The sequence below is a fragment of the Nerophis ophidion genome, linkage group LG10 (genome assembly GCF_033978795.1).
Source record: "Nerophis ophidion isolate RoL-2023_Sa linkage group LG10, RoL_Noph_v1.0, whole genome shotgun sequence".
Classification (NCBI taxonomy): domain Eukaryota; kingdom Metazoa; phylum Chordata; class Actinopteri; order Syngnathiformes; family Syngnathidae; genus Nerophis; species Nerophis ophidion.
The window spans coordinates 12,377,738-12,397,205 of record NC_084620.1 but is presented as its reverse complement, the minus strand read 5'-3'; the positions used below and the strand labels follow the sequence as shown (position 1 = coordinate 12,397,205).

Here is a 19,468-nt window from a genome sequence, read left to right as displayed (position 1 = left end):
CTCGAGTATTTCATACATATTTCATATAGATATATATATATGTATATATATATGCATATATATATATATATATATATATATATATGTATATGAAATACTTGACTTTCAGTGAATTCTAGCCATATATATTTATTTTATTATATATATAAATAAAAGAAATAGCTGAATTTCCGACGGCACCTATCAAATACACAGTAATAAAAACACAGTTGTTCTACTAATTGTACTGTGCTTGCTGGTTAGTAAAAAAAACAACAACAACACTTACCTTTCACTATTTCAGTAACCTTTGTTCTGCCATTTGTGTATTGGCGAGCGATCTCCGAATCCGGGAACATCTTTCACGGATTTGTTGTAGACATCTGCAAATGAGAACGGGATGTTGCTATCAGCTATTTGCATAGCCATCTTTGTCTCAGCATAAGATACCCCATCGGGTCTTCATTTTGCGAGGTGGCCCATAATACTGGGTTGTGAACGATGCTGCGCTGCGGACGCTTTGTGCTTCGTTGACCGTTAATGGCTGAATATCCGTTCGGCCGCCGTGTTCAATGGAGAAGTCTGTTCTACAAAATTTACAGGCAACATACCCCTTCCCCTTCGAACTCTCCTGGATAAACTGAAATTCTTGTTTCCAATCGTTCTGGAACTTGCAAGCGTATTTCTTCATTTTGCCCGTCGACGGTGTAATATATTGGGTTGGAGTCAATAACCAGGCGACGTGATGAAGTTACGTCTCTTTACTGTGGGCTTCAGGATAAATGTAGAATATATTTACATTCTATTCTATGTACAGCAGATAGCAGTATTGTCTTGTTTAAGAGGGTCACAACATTGAGTCAGGTCTGACTCAATGTAGGGGGGCGTGGCCTCCAGCTCCGCTTGAATTTTGGGAGATTTTCGGGAGAGGCGCTGAATTTCGGGAGTCTCCCGGAAAATCCGGGAGGGTTGGCAAGTATGGCTTATTGTTTTAATGGTGTTTTAGTGAGATTGTAAAGTCATACCTGAAAGTCGGATGGCTGCGGTGAACGCCAGTGTCTCTCAGAGAAGCCAATGCAGGAGCCAAGATCAGAGCTGCCTTTTTGATCTGCAGGAGGAAGTCGCATAATCCGCTGAAGTCTCCGGTAAGAGCCGACTTAATATCACAATTTTCCCATCCAAAAACTTGCTGGTTGACGTAGAGAAACATGTTCGCTTGACTGCTCTGTGTTAAAGCTTCACAACAAAGAAACACCGGCTGTGTTTCGGTGCTAAAGGCAGCTGCAATCCACCGCTTTCCACCAACAACATTCTTATTTGACGTCTCCATTATTAATTGAACAAATTGCAAAAGATTCAGCAACACAGATGTCCAAAATACTGAGTAATTGCGCGATGAAAAGAGACAACTATTAGCCGTAAGTGGTGCTGGGCTAAAATGTCCCCTCCAACCAATAACGTCACAAACACGCGTCATCATTCCGCGACGTTTTCAACAGGAAACTACGCGGGAAATTTAAAATTGTAATTTAGTAAACTAAACCGGCCGTATTGGCATGTGTTGCAATGTTAATATTTCATCATTGATATATAAACTATCAGACTGCGTGGTCGGTAGTAGTGGGTTTCAGTAGGCCTTTAATATTACCCTATAAACACAATGCCTATTTTTCCCTTCAATTTTTATTCAAACTGATATTACTGTATTTATTACGAAAGAACCGTTCAAAAGAATGGCTTGTTGACTCATACAAACCCCGTTTTCACATGAGTTGGAAAATTGTGTTAGGTGTAACTATAAACGGAATACAATGATTTGCAATTCCTTTTCAACCCATATTCAATTGAATGCACTACAAAGACAAGATATTTGATGTTCAAACTCAAACTTTTTTTTTTTTTTGCAAATAATAATTAATTTAGAATTTCATTGCTGCAACACGTGCAAAAGTAGTTGGGAAAGGACATGTTCACCACTGTGTTACATTACTTTTTCTTTTAACAACACTCAATAAACCTTTGGGAACTGAGGAAACTAATTGTTGAAGCTTTGAAAGTGGAATTCTTTCCCATTCTTGTTTTATGTAGTGGTTCAGTCGTTCAACAGTCCGGGGTCTCCGCTGTCGTATTTTACGCTTCATATTGTGCCACACATTTTCGATGGGACTGCAGGCGAGTAGGAAAGTAACTGCACTCTTTTTTACGAAGCCACGCTGTTGTAACACTTGTCTTGCTGAAATAAGCAGTGTCCATGATAACGTTGCTTGGATGACAGCATATGTTGCTCCAAAACCTGTATGGACCTTTCAGCATTAATGGTGCCTTCACAGATGTGTAAGTTACCCATGCCTTGGGCACTAATACACCCCCATACCATCACAAATGCTGGCTTTTGAACTTTGCGCCTATAACAATCCGAATGGTTATTTTCCTTTTTGATTTGGAGCACACCACGTTCTCTGTTTCCAAATATAGTTTGAAATGTGGACTCGTCAGACCAAAGACCACCTTTTCACTTTGCATCAGTCCATCTTAGATGAGCTCGGGCCCAGCCAAGCCGGCAGCGTTTCAGGATATTGTTGATAAATGGGTTTGGCTATGCATAGTAGAGTTTTACATTGCACTTACAGATGTAGCGACCAATTGTAGTTACTGACAGTGGTTTTATGAAGTGTTCCTGAGCCCATGTGGTGATATCCTTTACACACGGATGTCGGTTTTTTTATGCAGTACCGCCTGAGGAATCAAAGGTCCGTAATATCATCGCTTACGTGCGGTGATTTGTACAGATTCTCTGAACCTTTTGATGATTTTACAGACTGTAGATGGTAAAATCCCTAAATTCCTTGCACTAGCTTGTTGAGAAATGTTGTTCTAATACTGTTCGACAATTTGCTTACAAAGTGGTGACCCTCACCCCATCCTTGTTTGTGAATTACTTAGCATTTCATGGAAGCTGCTTTTATACCCAATCATGGCACCCACCTGTTCCCAATTAGCCTGCACACCTGTGGGATGTTCCATATAAGTGTTTGATGAGCATTCCTCAACTTTATCAGTATTTATTGCCCCCTTTCTAAACTTCTTTGTCTCGTGTTGCTGGCATCAAATTCTAAAGTTAATGATTATTTGCAAAAAAAAAGGTTAGCAGTTTGAACATCAAATATGTTGTCTTTGTAGCATATACAACTGAATATAGGTTGAAAATGATTTGCAAATCATTATTTTCCATTTATATTTACATCAAACACAATTTCCCAACTCATATGGAAACAGGGTTTGTATTTGACACACGCAGCTACGGTATATTAATAAAACATAGCTGCTTACTGTTCTTTTTAGCATAATAGTATTCAATAGCTTCGACCTTAAATCCAACTGAATAGCTCTTAATCTTCTTCCCTTTATGCGATTTCAAATTACCGGTATAGAACTCAGCCTCCTCCATTTTGAAAATGATGACAGGTGAAGAGTCACTCGTGACGTCACAAGTTTGACCCGGCGGTAATACTAAGCATGCGCTAATTATTTTGCGAAGCGAGTTTGACCCAACAGTAATTCAAGGCAGGCGCATACTATATGGCCGGCGGCAATTCAAGGAAATACGGTAACTTCAGCAAGACAATGCCAAGCCAAGTGTTACAACAGCATGACTTCATAGTAAAAGAGTACAGGTACTAGACTGGCTTGCCTGTGGTCCAGACCTGTCTCCCAGTGAAAATGTGTGGCACATTATGAAGTGTAAAATATGACAACGGAGACCACATGCTGTTGAACAACTTAAGCTGTACATCAAGCAAGACTGGCAAAGAATTCCACCTGAAAAGCTTCAAAAATTGGTCTCCTCGGTTCCCAAACATTTACTGAGTGTTGTTAAAAGGAAAGACCATGTAGCACAGTGGTCAAAATGCCCCTGTGCCAAATTTTTTGCAATGTCTTGTTGCCATTAAATTTAAAAAAAAAATACGTTTCTCAGTCTGAACCTTTCGTGGTTGATACAGATGCCAGTGATGTCGGTGTAGGGGTTGTGCTGTCACAGGAAGGGAATCACGGCGAGCAGGTGGTGGCCTTTTACAGTCGGGGGTTGAGCAAGCCAGAGCGGAACTACTGCGTCACTCGTCGGGAATTGTTGGCCATTGTCCTAGGCCTTCGCCATTTCCGTCGCTACCATTATGGTCAGAGGTTTGTGTTGCGGACTGATCACGCCTCCCTCACCTGGTTGCTGAACTTCAAGGAACCCGAGGGGCAGCTTGCCAGGTGGGTCGAGATCTTGCAGGAAAATGACTTCACGATTTCTCATCGACCAAGCCGCCTGCATGGCAACGCTGACGCATTGTCCAGACGGCCCTGTGAGGAGGCATGTTGTTTCTGCCGGCGGGCGGAGGAGCGGGGCATGCCACACCCGTCAGTTGCTGCAGTCAGGCAACATGACATCACTGTCGGGCAGGACAGCTTCACTCCCCAACAATTCATCGACCATCAAAGGCAAGACCCAGTGATTGAAAGAGCTCGCAGCTGGGTGGGGGCACAGCGGCGGCCGGAATGGGCCACAGTGGTGCACTTGGACACTGAGACCAAAGCACTGTACTCCCAGTGGACAGCCTCCTGTTGTCTCGCGACCTGCTGTATCGTCGCTGGGAAGCCCCGACAGGACAACATGCTGTCCTCCCACTCGTGGTGCCCCGTGTGCTTCGGCCTCAGGTCCTCGAAGTGATGTATGGCTTCCCAGGGACTGGCCATTTTAGAGTGACCAAGACCTTGCTCCGACTGAGGCAGCGTTTTTACTGGCTAGGCTGTCGCCGTGACGTAGAGATGCATGTCCACCTCTGTGATGCATGCACAGCAAAGAAAGGTCCCACGCGCCGCTCCCATGCTCCCTTACAGCAGTTCCAGGTGGGGGCCCCTATGGAACGAGTGGGTGTTGACATTCTAGGCCCGTTCCCGGTCACTGATAGCGGAAACCGCTACATCTTAGTGGCCATAAGCGTATGCGGTACCCGACCTGAGCGCTGCGACAACTGCAGAGAGATTGGTTTCGGAGATGTTCTGCCGATTCGGAGCTCCAGAGGAGCTGCATAGGGACGGGACTTCTAGTCCCAGGTATTCCAAGAGGTGTGCCATCGCCTGGGTGTGAAAAAGACTCGCACCACACCGCTGCATCCCCAGAGCGACGGGTTGGTGGAGCGTTTTAATAGGACTTTGGCCACACAACTTGCCATTCTCACTGACAAGTGGCAGAGAGACTGGGACTTACACCTCCCACTCATTCTTTGGGCCTACAGGACAGCGGTGCAGGAGTCAACACGCTGCACCCATCATTAATGTTTGCGCACGGCTGTTGATTTGTTCTTTGGCCCAGCCCCAGAACCAGAAGTGAGAGGAGCACCGGACCTGGACTACTACTACCACCTTGTGAAGCGGCTGCGGGAGGCCCACGAGTTTTCCCAGACCAGCCTAATGGAGGCTGGGGTCCAACAGAAGCGAGCATATGACCTCCGCAGTCGAGGCCTGTCCTTTGAACCCAGCGCACATGTCTGGGTCTACAACCCAGTGAGAAAGAAAGGACTCTCCCCAAAGCTCACTAGTCACTGGGTGGGACCCTGCAAGGTCCTCCAGAGGTTGTCCAACGTGGTCTATTGGATACGACTGACACCTCGGAACCGGCTGGTGGTGCTGCACCGGGACCGCTTGGCCCCATACCAGCTATTGGACCAGAGCCGGGGGCACTTGGACTCAAGCACCCTGCCAGAGAGGGAGATGCCCCCAGCGAGAAATGAGGATGCTGATACAACCCCCCCTTTCAACTTACCTGCAGACAGTGGTAGCAGCCAGCCGCCAACAGGGGGGCGTCGACGACACCGGTTACCTCAGCACCTACGGGACTTTGTGATGAACGCATGGGCTGTTGGGGACAACAAACCCAACTAGGCGGGGGCTGGGTGGCGTCCCGGAGGAGTTGGTGTTGCAAGGGGTTCTGGGTGTTTGTGTTGTTGTGTTTGTGTTGCCTTGCGGTGCTGATGTTCTTCCGAGGTGCGTTTGTTGTTCTTGTTTGGTGTGGGTTCACAATGGGGTGCGTGTTTGTGACAGTGTTGGTTTTTGTTTGTGCGGCCACCATCAGTATGACCTGTGGGGCTGTTGACTAGGTGCGCATTGCTTTCACTTGTGTGTGTGTGTTCAAAATTAACATGATCATTAAAGCTGGTAATGACCGTACAGCGTGTCAGCATTTCTTGACATCTTTGAGTAAAGACATTTAATGAAACCCGTCCAATGCTACAATATCTTATCTTTGTATTGTATTCATTTGATATATAAGTTGGAAAGGATTTGCAAATCATTGTGTTTTGTTTTTATCCACGAATTACACAACGTGCCAACTTCACTGGTTTTGTGTTTTGTACATCAAAATACCGAATGTGGAACACTGAGTATCAATAACAGATTCCAAGACAACCTTCTTAATTTACACATTTTACAATCGAGCAAAACAAAGCGAATGTGTAACAAATACGGCGAAACATAGACACAAAGGTTAAAAAAAACAAAACACTTTGTTGCGATATGTGCTTCAGTCTCACGCTTATTTCAAACCACGCCCACTGCTGTGACGTCGTTTCTATGATAACCGTAGTAACCCGTATGCCATTTAGAAAGTGTAGATTCCATCCATATTCTACCGCTTATTCCCTTTCGGGGTCGCGGGGGGCGCCGGCGCCTATCTCAGCTACAATCGGGCGGAAGGCGGGGTACACCCTGGACAAGTCGCAACCTCATCGCAGAGTCAACACAGATAGACAGACAACATTCACACTCACATTCACACACTAGGGCCAATTTAGTGTTGCCAATCAACCTATCCCCAGGTGCATGTCTTTGGAAGTGGGAGGAAGCCGGAGTACCCGGAGGGAACCCACGCATTCACGGGGAGAACATGCAAACTCCACACAGAAAGATCCCGAGCCTGGATTTGAACCCAGGACTGCAGGACCTTCGTATTGTGAGGCAGACGCACTAACCCCTCTGCCACCGTGAAGCCAAAGTGTAGATTCCGACTTTCGGAATTATTTTCATACTTTAAAACTCACGTTAATTTGAAAACTGCACTAAACGTCATATTCCATCCATCCATTTCCTACCACTTGTCACTTTTGGAGTCGCGCAGGGTGCTGGTCATATTGCTAACAGCAGTTTCAATAGTAAAGGGTTGCTGCGTCACGTAACTGCAAACATCACACCTCATTGGTTGGTTCTGAGACACCATCGATCCTATCAACCGGAAGTGGGATTGAGTTGCGTCGCAACGAAAACAAGTTCTACACCGAAATTGTCTGCACTGAATTTTAATAAATATAATTTCAAAACACTGTATTTCAACAAACCAGTTTTTTGAAAGGCACGCATTTTGATTAGTATTTTTTATTCAAAAAATTATCAGCGTATTTTGCCGTACAAATTCAGTTCACATAAATTCAGTGTCCAAAAAAGCTTTGACAATACAAACATTGAATAAATACAAACATTGACCTCCACCGCTACAGCAAGTCAAAGAAAACTGTTTCGTAATGAGACTCAAGTATGACTTAATTCCATAGGCCTGGACTTGTTTAGTTTCGTTTCCCAAACAGTCGCCGTCCGTTAATACAGTTGGGCGTATTGCGTATGCGACTTGTTCTGCTTGTATCTTTCAAAATAAAAGAGAGTAAAGTGCCAAAAGTGTCACTAAAACGTGAAATGTATTCAATTAAAAAAGCAAAAATATAAACAGTAAGTTTATTCAAAACTCGAGGAATGTCATGTAGAAGTTATGTACACTTTGAAACGTATATTTCTGGTATGTTTGCGTGTGCTTCTGGTGTTTCCGTGTGTAGTGTTGTTACCTAGACTGAGCTGTGACTGGACTAAGTGCAGATGTTTCATTATTGAGCGTCATTTCACGCCAATTGTCCGCTCTGCGAAATTGTCACCATGAAATCGTCTCTTCTGCTTCTACTGTGCTGTGCTTTTTCAGGTAATATTTCGTCCCACCAAAAGACACTTCTGCCTTCATGTGTTTTTTTTTTAAACAATTTGTGAATATGTTGCTTTTTTACTCTAAATGTCTCCTCGGCTTATATGCTTAATGTTGTCCAGTTAAATGGTGTCATTCAGTAGATAAAGACTCAAAATGTCGGTGAGTGTGTGTGTGAGTGTGTGACTTCCTGGTACTTTCACACATTTCCACGGTGTTCCAGGTAGCTGGTTTGTGCCTCTGTTAAAAAATAAATAAAAAAACATTCAAACGAATGTGAATTTAATTGCGAAAAATCTGCTTTTAGCTTGAACAGCTTTCATCTTGTTTGCTTGGCGTTTCATGACACAGGAGGATAGCTTTAACCACAAAGTTCGCCTCTAATGTGCCTAATGTCTGTTATTTCAGTCCTACGGGGAACTGGTAGTAACTACTAAAAAACTGAATTTAGACTCATAGATACACCCATGGACTTTTGCACTTGGATAAATAGGACGTTATCAGTCCATGTCAACACAACAAGTAACTTTGCTCTCACCCTCCACCTCACGCTGATCTTACATTACAATGTCTACCTTTTGTTATTTGACAGATATGCTAACACGACACAAATAAAAATATACTGTTGTTTTTTTTGCACTAAATGATAACATTAATGCTGTCAAATGATATTTTTTATATCCAATGAATCACACTTTTACATGTAAATTAATCCTGATTAATTACAGGTTATTACTTGCTTGCGTGATTTAAAATAACTTGAAAATTAGGACACCGCTGCAATTTTATTGTCCAAATGTCGCCAAGGAACATTCTGTAAATGTTCTTTGTACTTGCTACTTAAATGCATGTCATGCATTTGTAAGGAAGTCTCTTTTAAACCTAAAGTTAAAATACCACTGATAGTCAGACACACACCAGGTGTGGTGAAATTACCCTCTGCATTTGACCCATCCCCTTGTTCCAACCCCTGGGAGGGGGAGGGGAGCAGTGAGCAGCAGCTGTGGCCGTGCTGGGGAAATAATTTTGGGGGATTTAAAGGCCTACTGAAATGAGATTTTCTTATTCAAACGGGGATAGCAGGTCCATTCTGTGTGTCATACTTGATCATTTCGCGATATTGCCATATTTTTGCTGAAAGGATTTAGTAGAGAACATCCACGATAAATTCGCAACTTTCGGCGTTAATAGAAATCCCCTGCCTCTACCGGAAGTCACAGACGATGACGTCACACGTGTGGGGGCTCCTCACATGTTCCCATTATTTTTAATGGTAGCCTCCAACAAAAAGTGCTATTCGGACAGAGAAAACGACAATTTCCCCATTAATTTGAGCGAGGATGAAAGATTCGTGTTTGAGGATATTGATAGAGACGGACTAGAAAAAAAAAAAGATTAAAAAAATAGGTTAAAAAAAAAACACGATTGCATTGGGATGGATTCCGATGTTTTTAGAGACATTTACTAGGATAATTATGGGAAATCCCTTTTCTTTATATTGTATTGCTAGTGTTTTATTGAGTTAAATAGTACCTGATAGTCGAAAGGGTGTCTCCACGGGTGTGTTGACGCGCAGTGTCTCGGGGGAGTCGACGGCAGCTATGGATGGCACAAGCTCAGCTTTTCTCCGGTAAGAACTGACTTTTTAACCACAATTTTCGCACCGAAACCTGCTGGTTGACATTTGGTAGGGATCCATGTTGGCTTGACTGCGCTCTGATCCATAGGAAAGTTTCACCCCCAGGAATTTTAAACAAGGAATCACTGTGTGTTTGTATGGCTAAAGGCTAAATCTTCCCAACTCCATCTTTCTACTGTGACTTCTCCAATATTAATTGAACAAATAGGAAAAGATTCAGCAACACAGATCTCCAAAATACTGTGTAATTATGCCGTTAAAGCAGACGACTTTTAGCTGTGTGTGTGTGCAGCGCTCATATTTCCTTAAAACCTGTGAGGTCTTGCGTACATGTCATCATTACACGACGTTTTCAAGACGAAACTCCCGGGAAATTTAAAATTGTAATTTAGTAAACTAAAAAGGCCGTATTGGCATGTGTTGCAATGTTAATATTTCATCATTGATATATAAACTATCAGACTGCATGGTGGGTAGTAGTGGGTTTCAGTAGGCCTTTAAGCACCAATTCCAACCCTTGATGCTGAGTGCCGAGCAGGGAGGTAATGAGTCCCATTTTAATAGTCTTTGGTATGACTCGGCCGGTTTGCACTCACGACCTACCGATCTCAGGGCGGACACTCTAACCACATAGCGTATCTGTGGGTATTTTCGAGTGAAATTTACCAGTGAGCACACCGGTCGGAGTCTTTCATCTTTACACTGGCGTACGCATTGACCTGATCCCTGACCGTGTAACAACTGTGTAGCTTGTCAGGTAACCATCCACGGTGAGGGTAAAAAAGCATGTACAGTCATATCATTTGTGTGATTAACCCGTGCAAATACATGATTAATGCGCTATTTTTTGTGATTAACCACATGGTTCAACTCTTTATTTTTGACAGCCCTGATAAAAAGTGGGTTGAGTGACTTTTTCGATTTCTTGCTGCATTAAGTACTAAGAAAAAAAACGTTTGTCTTTTTTTGTATGAAGCACTGACGGTGGCTCAAGTGGACAAGGCTCCTGCAACTTTGACCCCTGCCAAAAAGTTTGTGACTGACCAAACAAGTGTTTCACCTGTTCCCTCCACCAAGGCTACAACGCCTGTTCCCTCCACCAAGGCTACAACGCCTGTTCCCTCCACCAAGGCCACAACGCCTGTTCCCTCCACCAAGGCTACAACGCCTGTTCCCTCCACCAAGGCCACAACGCCTGTTCCCTCCACCAAGGCTACAACGCCTGTTCCCTCCACCAAGGCTACAACGCCTGTGCCTTCCACTAACGCTACAACCAAAGCTGCACCCTCCACCAACGCTACAACGCCTATGCCTTTCACCAACACAACCACAACACCGACGTCGCCTCCTTCTCCTCCTGAACCCACGCCGCCCGCCAAATTGAACGTTGGGATCTACAGCCTGAAGAAGGGCAAGGTGGTCTGCCTGATGGCTCAAATGGCACTGCAGATCCGCCTGATGACACCAAAGGTAGGTTCTTGCAGTAAGATACACTTAATCACATCGCCAAGTGATGTGGCTGTAGACGTTTTGCGCACGTCTCTCTTTATAGAACATGCAGCTGTCAGCATTTTTTTTTTTTAGGAACTGAATATTTTTTGTTCCTTTCCCAGGCCAATGGGACCTTTGTGATTCAGCCTAATAAGACCAAAGCAGTCGGGGAGTGTCAGGAGAACATGGCTAACCTCACACTGGTCTTCCAGGAGGGTTTTATCACCTTTATGTTCAACAAGGTGTGTTTGCCCTTTATGATTTGTTTCCCAGATTGCTGATGGTAACAAGCTCACCGTGACTGTACCTTGTTTGCGCCATCATGTGATGTTGTCTGACTGGCGAGGAATTGTTAGAAAGGGGAAGTGGACTTGACAAGCTGGTTTTGTGTGTGTTTGTCACAGCATGTGACATGGATCACACACTGTCTCACCCGCGCATACACAGTGACTCTAGTTGACTTTGCAATTAAGATCGTGTTCCAATTTTCTTTTAATTCCACAGAGCTTGGCTGAAAACAAGGTCTATGTGGATGCTCTGTCTTTTGTCCTGTCCTACCCTTTCAGTACAGGTAAGGCTCAGATAAAATATGTTCACTAGATCCCCACTATTTGCTGGGGTTACAATCCAAGACATTCCAAAGGACCCCTTGTGAATGGCCACAAACCACCTATAATGGACTCTCTTGTAAAAAAGTAACAAAATGCCTATTATCCAGGGGTTCATGGGATAATGGCACATTCTGAAAATACAATTAGAAAAACAAAGAAAGCTTGGGGCAAAAAGACATTTTGTAAAGAGGGGAAAATATAAACCTTGATGCTGGTAGCTCAAAGCAGTGTTGCCAGATGTCACAATAAAAAGATGCAACCAGCTTTATGTAAACAAGCCCAAAATGAAACCATCCACGTGCGGGTAAAACAGAGTCCGCTTAATGGAACAATATATGCAATTATATACATATATTACTATTTTATGCATACGAAATAGCAAAACTATACTAAGTACAACATAAAAACATTAAATTGATTGATTGAAACTTTTATTAGTAGATTGCACAGTTCAGTACATATTCCGTACAATTGACCACTAAATGGTAACACCCGAATAAGTTTTTCAACTTGTTTAAGTCGGGGTCCACATTAATCAATTCATGTTAATAAATAACTTAAATAACTTAAATTGTTCGAATTACCACATTTTGAAACTTCAATCCAAAGGCCATATGATATTTTGCAAACTGACGGTTTGTGTTTCACTAAAGCGAGTTAACTATTTTTGCAATGCATAATTAATACATGGGAGATTTTGATGTCATTGTTTGTTGATGTTTAGCAAGCTTTGTAAATTACTATTTTTAGCTCATTTGTCTTGTAGTACTTTTTGTGTATTTAATTATAATTGTTATTATTATTATTATTATTATTAGCAGCAGCAGCATGCTAAACTAACCTGTGAGCAGGTATCTCACACTTAATTGGTAGGACACCCTCAAGACTTCCTCAACCTAAGAGCCGAGCATATACATACATGTTTATGTGTGTATGTATGAATGTATGTATATGTATATACGTGTGTGTGTGTGTGTGTGTATATATATATATATATATACATATATATATATATATATACATATATATATATTGCTGGGCGATATATAATATATCGATATTTCGCGGGTTTGTGTCTGTGCGATATAGAAAATGACTATATCGTATACGAGTATACGTTCTCACGCAGTTGCTTTTAGCTGTTGGCATTACACTACAGGCTCTCTTCGCTCTTTCTTGTCTCTCCTTCTCACAGACAGACAATAATTTCAACAATAAATTTCTTACATACGTCACATACTGTCACGTCATACATCACATACGTATACGCCTTCGCGGAGCAGAGAGGTAGCAGCATGGGTAATGTTAGCTGTAATGCTAGTGGTAATACGAGAGAGAGAAGGCGCGAATCTGGTAACAAATGATGGAAGAATTAATTCCCCCAAAAAACAGCAGGGGGTCCATCGTCTGGCGGTGGTTTGGCTTCAAGTGGGAATATGTCGAACAGACAACCGTAATTTGTCAAGTGTGGGGCAAAAGCGTTGCTATAAAAAGTGGTATTACTGCTAATATGTATCATCATTTGAAAAGTCACTTGCTAGAGAATGAAGAGTGCTTACTCCGCATTTCAACATCTCCATTCGGTGCCACACGCCCACACCATCAAAATGCCGAGGCAAACATTTCCAGATCAACACCTTATGAAATAAATTGTGATTTTTTGAGTTGTGACATGAAAGTTTAAAAGTAGCATACATTAATGCAGTATGAAGAAGAATGTTTTAATGTAGACACATAGAATCATCATACTGCTGTGATTATATGTATCAAGTGTTAATTCAAGGCTAAGGCAAAATATCGAGATATATATCGTGCATATATGGCCTTAAAATATCACAATATTAAAAAAAGGCCATATATATATATATATATATATATATGTGTGTATATATATATATATATATGTATATATATGTATATATATATATATATATAGATATATCTATATATATACATATATATATATAGATATATCTATATATATACTGTAAATGTGTGTGTATGTATATATATATATGTATATATATATATATATATATATATATATATATACCGTAAATGTGTGTATGTATCCATACATGCATGTGTACAAGTGTATATATGAATATATATGTATACTTGTACTTTTAGATGATGAATGTTTTTAGGTCATGCTGGCTAACCATTTTCTTTGGTGTGTTGCCTTTATCGCTATTGCATCTTGTTTACAATGCGATGCTATGTTTGACTGTTCCAGCCAACGGACATTACTCCGCCAGCAACCAGTCGATGAGAAGCTTTGCCGCAAAAATCGGCCACTCGTATTCCTGCAAGAGCGATTCGCTCTACATGGGGAATGGACTGTCTTTGGATGTCAAGCAAAACAGGATGCAGGCCTTCAATCTGACCAAGAGCAATGACTTTGGCATCAGTAAGCATATTCATTTACTCGGAATATGTAGAAGGTATTTTACTTTATGACGTCTCCTCTGGCCAATAACTTTTTTTTTCATTCAAAGTGGACCTACACTGTACATTAGGGATGTACAAAGTGTGGCTCTGGCAGAATTTTTTGTGTCCCAAAACTTGTTTATTTGGCAAAATGACCAAATTAATTCCTTATTCATAAAATATATTATTAGATATGAAACTAAATTGCTTTGTCATCTTTTAAATTTAACATGTGGATGTTTAATTTAGATAGTTTATCATATATTGATTAAATTGATTGGATTAGTGTCTATGAATGTTGTCATTCATCCAGGTCATTGTAATCTACGGGCACTCATCGATCGCAACTACATCTGACCAATCTAAGTCTATGACCACGAACTGATGAAGCTGACTCGGATGAGAGGCAAAACATCTTCTAAAACAAACTAAAGAGGCTAGTTGCAATCGATTGAATGCTGTGAGATTACATTGAATTTGCATTTTTTTAATGCCTTTATAATGATTGGTCAAGTAGTATTTTTCAGCATTTTTGTTATCATTAAGGAACTAAAGTACAAGCCAACACATTGCTCAAAGCTAAATCTTTCTTAGAAAGTTAATGTCCGCTTTGGATTTTTGTACACAATTATGATGAGTACATGAAAAACAGGGTGGTGGTTCCTCTCCTTTAAAAGGGGAACCGGAGGGTGCGTTCCAACTATTGCAGGATCACACTCCTCAGCCTTCTCGGTAATGTCTATTCAGGTGTACTGGAGAGGAGGCCACGCCGAATAGTCAAACTTTGGATCAAGGATGAACAGTGTGGTTTTCGTCCTGGTCGTGGAATGGTAGATCAGCTCTATACTCTCAGCAGGGTCCTTGAGGGTGCATGGGAGTTTCCCCAACCAGTCTACATATACTTTGTGGACTTGGAGAAGGCATTCGACTGTGTCCCCCGGGAAGTCCTGTGGGGAGAGTTCAGAGAGTATGGGGTATCGGACTGTCTGATTGTGGCGGTCCGCTCCCTGTATGATCAGTGTCAGAGCTTGGTCCACATTGCCGGCAGTAAGTCGGACCCGTTTCCAGTGAGGGTTGGATTCCACTAAGACTGCCCTTTGTCACAGATTCTGTTCATAACTTTTATGGACAGAATTTCTAGGCGCAGTCAGGGCGTTGAGGTGATCCGGTTTGGTGGCTACAGGATTAGGTCTCTGCTTTTTGCAGATGATGTGGTCCTGATGGCTACAACTGGCCAGTATCTTCAGCTCTCACTGGATCGGTTCGCAGTCAAGTGTGAAGCGACTGGGAGGAAAATTAGCACCTCCAAGTCTGAGTCCATGGTTCTCGCCCGGGAAAGGGTGGAGTGCTATCTCCAAGTTGGATCTTGCCCCAAGTGGAGGAGTTCAAGTACCTAGGAGTCTTGCTCACGAGTGGGGGAAGAGTGGATTGTGAGATCGACAGGCGGATCAGTGCGGCGTCTTCAGTAATGCGGACGCTGTATTGATCCGTTGTGGTGAAGAAGGAACTGAGCCGGAAGGCAAAGCTCTTAATTTACCGGGCGATCTTTGTTCCTATCCTCACCTACGGTCATGAGCTTTGAGTTATGACCGAAAGGACAAGATAACGGGTAAAAGGCGGCCGAAATGAGAGTCCTTAGAGAGAGGGTGAGAAGTTCTGTCATACGGGAGGAACTCAGAGTGAAGCCGCTGCTCCTCCACATCGAGAGGAGCCAGATGAGGAGGTTTAGGCATCTGCTCAGGATGCCACCCAAACGCCTCCCTAGGGAGGTGTTTGGGGCACGTCCGACCGGAAGGAAGCCAAGGGAAAGACTCAGGACACGTTGGGAAGACTATGTCTCCCGACTGGCTTGGGAACGCCTCTGGATCCCCCGGGAGGAGCTGGATGAAGTGGCTGGGGAGAGGGAAGTCTGGGCTTCTCTGCTTGGGCTGCTGCCCCCCCCCGACCCGACCTCGGATAAGCGGAAGAAATGGATGGATGGATGGACATGAAAAACAGCATTTTAACTATCACACTTTTTTTTTTCATCAATTTGATTTGGTGCTGCATTCTTTTTGATCCATTTTGCCAGAGGACATACAGCTCTTAAAATTGTACACAACTTTTTGTATAAAGGTATTGATCACCTTAGCCTACACCCTCCCTTGTTACACTAATGCACATGAGCAGATATTTTTCCATTTGATATGCTTTATTCAGCTTGGACTTGGGAAAATCTGCATGTATACTTTTCTGATGAAGCATGGCTTTTCTGCAATGACTTAATGCAAACAATCATTGAACATATTGTGTTTTTTTTTTTTCCAGCTGATCTGTGTGCAGCCGACCAGCCAGATTATCGGGTGGCCATTGGAGTAGGGGTCACGCTGCTGGTGCTTATTTTGGTGGTAGTGGTGGTCTACCTGTTGGGCCGCAAGAGGAGGACCGATGGCTACCAGTCTCTGTGAGGCCAGCCATGCCCCAGGGGTGGCTGGGTAAGAAAGAGTGTGCTCTCAAGGGCACCAAAATGCATATTTTGCTCAAAATGTGTGACTGGAATTTCATTTGGTTCTTTTTTTTCCACTGTTGACATTTTGTTTTAGCATTTTGTTTTAGCATTTTGTTTTAAAGTGTTGTTTTTACTATGAGAATTGTACTAATGTAGCCCTCATACACTTAGATATGTGTTGCTTTTTTTTTTTTACCATGAATTAGCAAAAAGGGATGTTACTGCATGTGTTAATAATGACATGTGATGTACTGATCAATTATAATTGCACTAATAAGGGTTACAGCTGAGGTTGTACATATATGGTCATTTGAATAAAACCCTTGTTTCTAGCTTTATGGCTTCAGATAACAAAACATGCAAATTGTTTACATTCTTGCTTAACACAGCCAAAATTAAGTGGAACATAAAATACGTATTAATAATATATTTGTGTTGTGCATGTTGCCATTGTGTACGGCGGTACAGTAACAATCAACATCGATGTTGATTGTTACTGTAGATGCATATTTTTCTCCCTTTGAATGCTTTTTGTGCCATTAAAGAACAATGTTTATTCCAATAATAACCAGTTGAGCCAATGGGTAACAACATGGCTTTTTTAACGTAGTAATGTACCTTTAAAAAACATGTATAAATTTAAACAGAATGGTAATATTATTATTACTGGATTTGACACCTCTTATTAAATTGTGGCTGTCATGCAACCTAGGCTTTCGTATCAATGATTTTAAATTGGACTGTCAGATTGGCACAGTGGTGAAAGCCAGCTTTTTTTTATTTACGTCAGCTGGCCAAGGTTAAAAATCTTTCTAGGCAACAGTTTGAGACAGTAATCCATGCATTTATTACATCTCGGCTGGATTACTGTAACTCATTGTATATTGGTATTACTCAATCCTCGCTCTCATGTCTGCAGCTGGCCCAAAATGCAGCTGCCCAAATTTTAACAAACACAAGAAAAAGAGAGCACAATACTCCTGTTTTAGCCTCCCTCCACTGGCTGCCTGTGTCTTTTAGAGTCCATTTTAAAATGATTTTACTCGTTTTTAAATCCTTACATGGTCTTGCCCCACCTTACCTCTCTGAGCTAATCCACCTCTATGCCCCCACCGGGTCCCTCAGGTCAGCTGATCAGCTGATCCTGGAGGTACCCAAATCAAAGCGCAATCAATGTTGCGGGTCCCAAACTCTGGAACAATCTCCCACTCCATGTGAGACAGGCCCCCTTCTTTGGCTATTTTTAAGACCCTTCTTAAAACCCACTTTGATTCGCTGGCTTTTCACCCAGCATGAGACTTTAAACTGTTTTTAACTTTTAACTTTTTTAATTGTTTTTAACTTTTTAACTGCTTTTTATCTAACAAATTGTTCTTAGGGTAATTTGGATTTGCTATTTCAATGTGTTTTTTATTTCTCTTTTAAATGTTATTTTTTTAGTCTGTCCTTTGCCTTTATTTTTTTGTAGTGTACAGCCCTTTGTTCTTCAACTGTGGTTGTTTTTAAAGGGCTTTATAAATAAAGTTGGTATGGTATGGTATACTTTGTCGCCGGATATCCAAAGGAATTATATTTCTGAACGTAATACACACAGCCTTCTTTTATTAATAATGATAATAATAGATTAGATTTATACAGCGCTTTTCTATCGACTCGTTATGTGTTATATTGCAACTGTATGTATGTTCAAAATATACTTATTCCATAACCATACATAGTCATCCATCCATCCATTTTCTACCGCTTATTTCCTTTGGGGTCGTGGGGGGCGCTGGTGCCTATCTCAGCTACAATCGGGCGGAAGGCGGCGTACACCCTGGACAAGTCGCCACCTCATAGCAGGGCCGACACAGATAGACAGACAACATTCACACTCACATTCACACACTAGGGCCAATTTAGTGTTGCCAATCAACCTATCCCCAGGTGCATGTGTTTGGAGGTGGGAGGAAGCCGTAGTCCCGGAGTCCCACGCAGTCACGGGGAGGACATGCAAACTCCACACATCAATCAATCAATGTTTATTTATATAGCCCTAAATCACTAGTGTCTCAAAGGGCTGCACAAACCACAACGACATCCTCTGTAGAGCCCACATAAGGGCAAGGAAAACTTACCCCAGTGGGATGTCGGTGACAGTGACAATGATGACTATGAGAAACCTTGGAGAGGACCATACCCCCCCCCCCCCCACTCCCCCTAGGGTACCGAAAGCAGTGGATGTCGAGCAAGGTCTAACATGATACTGTAAAAGTTCAATTTTATAGTGGATGCAACACAACCCTGAGAGTCCAGTCCAAAGTGGATCCAATACAGTAGCGAGAGTCCCGTCCAAAGTGGAGCCAGCAGGAAACCATCCCAAGCGGAGGCGGATCAGCAGCGCAGAGATGTCCCCAGTCAATATACAGGCGAACCGTCTGTCCTGCAGGGTCCCGACTCTGGACGAGCGGTCCATCCTGGGTCCCAACTCTGGACAGCCAGTACTTCATCCATGGCCACCGGACCGGACCCCCTCCACAAGGGATAGTAGGACAGAGGAGAAAAAGAAAAGAAACGGCAGATCAACTGGTCTAAAAAGGGGCTCTATTTAAAGGCTAGAGTATACAAATGAGTTTTAAGGTGAGACTTAAATGCTTCTACAGAGGTGGCATCTCGAAAGATCCCGAGATTGAACCCAGGACTACTCAGGACCTTCGTATTGTGAGGCAGACGCACTAACCCCCTTGTCACCGTGCTGCCCATACTAGTCATGTATTTGTTTAAATACTTTATGTACTTTGAAGAAATGTAGATGATTGATTTACGTGGACCCCGGCCAAGTT

The 19,468-nt window shown here is 42.5% G+C and overlaps 1 protein-coding gene across 1 annotated transcript; it reads left to right on the top strand.

The window, feature by feature from the left end:
- The first annotated feature begins 7,827 nt into the window (after positions 1 to 7,827).
- LOC133560184 (macrosialin-like) lies at positions 7,828 to 18,186 on the top strand. Its single transcript, XM_061912409.1, has 6 exons — positions 7,828 to 7,987; positions 10,603 to 11,096; positions 11,240 to 11,359; positions 11,622 to 11,688; positions 13,965 to 14,138; positions 16,466 to 18,186. The coding sequence occupies exons 1-6, from the start codon at positions 7,945 to 7,947 to the stop codon at positions 16,603 to 16,605; spliced, it is 1,038 nt and encodes a 345-aa protein (XP_061768393.1). The 5' UTR covers positions 7,828 to 7,944; the 3' UTR covers positions 16,606 to 18,186.
- Positions 18,187 to 19,468: the final 1,282 nt, after the last annotated feature.